Here is a 4,720-nt window from a genome sequence, read left to right on the forward strand (position 1 = left end):
ATCGACCCTTACTTGCACTATATTGCTTTATCATTTGGAGTAATCTAGAGTATAGTTTGGTTATAAATTGTTAATTTGGTAGCTTAATTATAGCATTTAACGACCTAGTCTTATTCTCTACCAAATTTTGGCGCCGTTGCCGGGGAAGGGGCAACATAGCTAAAGGCTTGATTGTTAATTGCATGTTAGTTATTTTTCTTCTCTTTGTTTTTTAAAGTAAGTGGAAGTTCTAACTTGTGTGTGTAGTGCAAAGGTTTATGTTTAGTCCTTTTCAAAACGGTGAATCAACCCCCGTTGAAGAGGACTCTTTTGGAGCATATTCGTGGTTATTTACCAATCCTTGGTACCAAAGAGCACAAAGGGAACATCGAGTAGAATAAGCACCATCGGAAGATCCTATTGAAGTAAATCCGATTGAAGTAGAGTATCCCCCTATGGCGAATGATACGAGAACCATCCGGGAGATAAGAGCAAGAAATTATGATGAGCAACCTTTGTGCATTATCTACCCCACTTTAGGAGCCAATGCAAATTTCGAACTCAAAGGCTTCTTTATTCATAACTTGCATAAGTTTCACGGCCATGCGGGAAACGATCCAAACCGTCACCTCTCGGAATTTCACATGATGTGTGAAGGTGCCATTCCGAATGGGGTGACGGAGGACCAATTCAAACTACGGGCCTTCCCATTTTCCTTGTTGGATTCGGCCAAAGATTGGCTCTTCTATCTTGCTCCGGGGTCTATAAGAACTTGGAAGGAAATGAAAGCGGCCTTCCTTGAAAAATTTTACCCCGATTCACGCCACAATCGTGCAAAGAAGGCCATTACCACCATAGAACAAGACCCCAATGGTGAAACCATGTATGAGTATTGGGAGAGGTTTAAGAAGTTGGTGGCTCAATGCCCATACCACGGGTTGAGTGATGATGATCTCCTTGTGAACTTTTATGAAGGGTTAGGCTAAGATGATCAAAGGATGGTCAATTCCGCTACCGGAGGAGGTTTGGAGTATTTTTCCACAGTGGATGCCAAGGAAATCATTGAGAGACTTGCCTCAACTACAAGGAATTATGGTAGAAGCCAAAGGGGAACAAGGAATACATCTTTAATGGGAACCTCTTACTCATCTACTCAACATCTTGAGCAAAGTGTGAATGACTTAACTCACCTAGTGAAGAATATGATGGTGAACAATCCAAACAAAGATGGAGGTCAAATGAATCAAGTGGAATGCAACTATTGCCAAGGTCCTCATTTGGAGGAAGCTTGCCCCATTATGATTGAAGAAGGAATTGGGGTGGAAAATGTAAGTGCAATGGGTTATGGGAATTACAATGCTAGGAATCATTTCGGGGGAGGATATTACAACTATGATCCTAGTTGCAACACTTACAATGTTGGGAGTAGAGACAACCCTCGACTTGGTTGGGGTGGTGACACCTTAAAGAGCTTTGTGAATGGCCAATTCAACCACTTGAGGGACCAAAATTCCCGACAAGGTCAAGGCTCAAATTCTCAAGGAAATAGGAATGGGAATTTCAACAACCAAGGTAGAAACCAAAACCAAGGTCAACCATCCCAATTTGGCAATCAAGGTAACAATACCAATTCTCAAAAGGAACCAAGTGTTCAAGACTTGCTTAAAAACATTTTGCAAGAGAAAGTCAAAACAAACAAGAGGTTTGACAAGATTGATGCCGACAAGGGTGTTAGTGATGCCAAGGTTGCCAACCTTGAGGTTCAACTTGGCCAAATTGCCCAAGAACTTGCCAAGCAAAATCAAAGGAATTCAAGTTCTATTCCCTCCACTACATTCCCTCCTAGAGAAAATGCTAGTGCTATGACATTGAGGAAGGGGAGAACCTTAGAATCCCCTCCCAAGAAGAAGAGAAGGGGCAAGTCACACGAGAGGGTTATTGGAATTGAAGAGCAAATTGAAGAAGAGCTTGTGGTTGAACAAGAGAAAGGGATATCTTCAAAAGCTAATGAGGAAGAAGAAAAGAGCCCTTTGAGCATTGACAAAGAAAAGGAGGGAAGCACCAACACAAAGGATCAACTTGAAGATATTGAAAAAGAATATGAACCGGAGGTGCCATTTCCAAGTGCCCTCACAAATCCCAAGAAGTTTGATAAAGACTCCGATCTTTATGAAACTTTTAGGAAATGTGAGGTCAACATCCCTTTTTTTACTATCATCAAAACCATTCCTAGGTATGCAAAGTTTCTCAAGGAACTTTGCACCCCTAAACGGAAGCCAAGGAAAGGAGTTGAAAGAGTCACGGTTAGTAGGCATGTCTCGGCAATTTTCAAACAAAATCTTCCCAAAAAGTGCGATGATTCGGGCATGCTAACTATATCGTGCTCAATTGGAGGCAAAGCTTTTGCTAGAGCTATGCTAGACTCGGGGTCCTCTATTAATGTCATGTCGTACTCAATTTATGAGACCCTAGAATTACCTCCCTTGTCTAAGACCAATGTTGTGATCCAATTGGCGGATCGCTCTACAATTCACCCCAAAGGTCTTGTAGAAGATGTGTTGGTAGAGGTTGATAAATTCATGTTTCCGGCCGATTTTTACGTTTTGGACATGGAACCGGACTCCAAGGCTACACCCCTTTTGCTAGGGAGGCCTTTTATGAGAACCTCAAAAACCAAACTTGACATGTATGATGGAAATTTGACCATGGAATTTGAAGGGAAAATTTTGAAGTATAATGTGTATGAGACAATGAAGAAGACCGATGATTTGAGTTTTTTTTACTTTCTTGATAAAATTGAACCTTTGGCAAATCAAGTATACCAATTGAGTCATAGGGACCCACTTGAAGTGGCCCTCACTAACAATGTAGAGAAAGAAGGGTTGCGGTTTTTGTTGTCTAATGATGTGCAGGATTATGTCAACAAGTTAGAAGAGGAAATAACCCTTGAAGATGATCAAATGGAAAAGAAAGAGGGCGGAATCAGGGAATTCAGCAGATTGCCAAACCCCACCGCAGTCTGCCGGACAAACCGCAGTCTGCCACGGCAGTCTGCCAGCCCCATGGCAGTCTGCCAAATCCCCTGTTCCACGAATACTTGTTTTGCTTAAAGACAAATCCTAGGTACCCCTAATTCCTTCCCCTAAAGGCCTCCCTTGAAAGACCACTTTCATCCATCATTAAGCCACCCACCCCCAATCTAAAACCACTCCCCGACCACTTGAAGTACGTCTTTCTTGGGAAAAACAATACTTTACCCCTCATAATTTCAAACCAACTTGAGGGTGATCAAGAAAGAAGATTGGTGGATGTATTGCACAAGTACAAGGAAACTTTCGGGTCGAGCATTGCGGATCTTAAAGGGATAAGCCCAAGTGTTTACATGCACAAGATCCGGTTGGAAGGGGAAGCAAAGCCGGTTCGGCAACCACAAAGAAGATTAAACCCACCAATGATGGAGGTGGTGAAGGAAGAGATCATCAAACTACCCCAAATGGGAATCATCTACCCCATTAGCAATTCTCAATGGGTAAGTCCTACTCAATGTGTGCCTAAAAAGGGGGGGTGTGACGGTAATCGAGGGCAAAGAAGGATCTTTAATTCCTACCCGGATTCAAACCAGGTGGAGAGTTTGCATCGATTATCGCCGCCTAAATGCCGTGACTTTCAAAGATCATTTTCCTCTACCCTTTCTAGACCAAATGCTACAGAGGCTAGGGGGAAGGAATTCTATTGTTTCTTGGACGGATATTCCGGATACTTTCAAATTCCCATACGTCCGGAGGATCAATCCAAGACAACATTCACATGCCCTTTTGGAACATATGCATACCCAAGGATGCCCTTCGGTTTGTGTAATGCTCCGGGTACATTTCAACGTTGTATGGTGAGTCTTTTCTCGGATCTTGTAGAAAGAGTCTTAGAGGTTTTTATGGACGACTTCACCGTCCATGGAGATAATTTTGAAGCTTGCTTGGACCACCTAACTATGGTCCTATCACAATGCACGGAGTCACACCTTGTGTTGAATTCCGAAAAATGTCACTTTATGGTTAAAAGCGGCATCGTTTTAGGTCATATAGTCTCAAAGAGAGGGATTGAGGTGGATGTGGCTAAGGTTGAAGTAATAAAAACCTTGCCATATCCCACTAATACTCGGGAGATAAGGTCGTTCCTAGGACACGCGGGCTTCTACCGTCGATTTATTAAGTATTTCTCCAAGATTGCTTACCCCTTGTGCAAGCTTTTGCACAAGGATGTGGAGTTTGTTTTTGATGATGCGTGTAGGTTGGCATTCGATTCTTTGAAGGAAAAGCTTGCGACGGCCCCGATAATTCAAGCTCCAAGATGGGACCTCCCTTTTGAAATCATGACCGATGCTAGTGATTATGCCCTTGGCACGGTTTTAGGCCAAAGAGACGGGAAGGTTGCTTATGTGATACAATATGCTTCTTCACTTTTGAATGATGCTCAACGGAACTACACTACCACGGAGAAGGAATTCTTGGCGGTGGTGTATGCCATTGAAAAGTTCCGGGCTTATCTTTTGGGTGCCAAGGTTATCATTTATACCGATAACAAAGCCTATTGGGCCATCAAAGCTTTCAATCAAAATGTCGATGAGGCGGGATTGCACCGAAAGCTTCAAATTCAAGAATTGGAAGAGATTAGGCACAATGCCTATGACAATGCTAGTATTTACAAGGAAAAGGCTCAGTCTTGGCATGACAAGATGATAACA

General features: G+C 42.7%; 1 protein-coding gene across 1 annotated transcript; it reads left to right on the forward strand.

Moving 5' to 3' along the window:
* Positions 1-434: 434 nt before the first annotated feature.
* On the forward strand, positions 435-965 carry LOC141640728 (uncharacterized). Its single transcript, XM_074449411.1, has one exon. It carries the CDS (start codon positions 435-437, stop codon positions 963-965), a length of 531 nt encoding a protein of 176 aa, XP_074305512.1.
* Positions 966-4,720: the final 3,755 nt, after the last annotated feature.

Source organism: Silene latifolia, chromosome 2 (assembly GCF_048544455.1).
Source record: "Silene latifolia isolate original U9 population chromosome 2, ASM4854445v1, whole genome shotgun sequence".
NCBI classification, from domain to species: Eukaryota; Viridiplantae; Streptophyta; class Magnoliopsida; order Caryophyllales; family Caryophyllaceae; genus Silene; species Silene latifolia.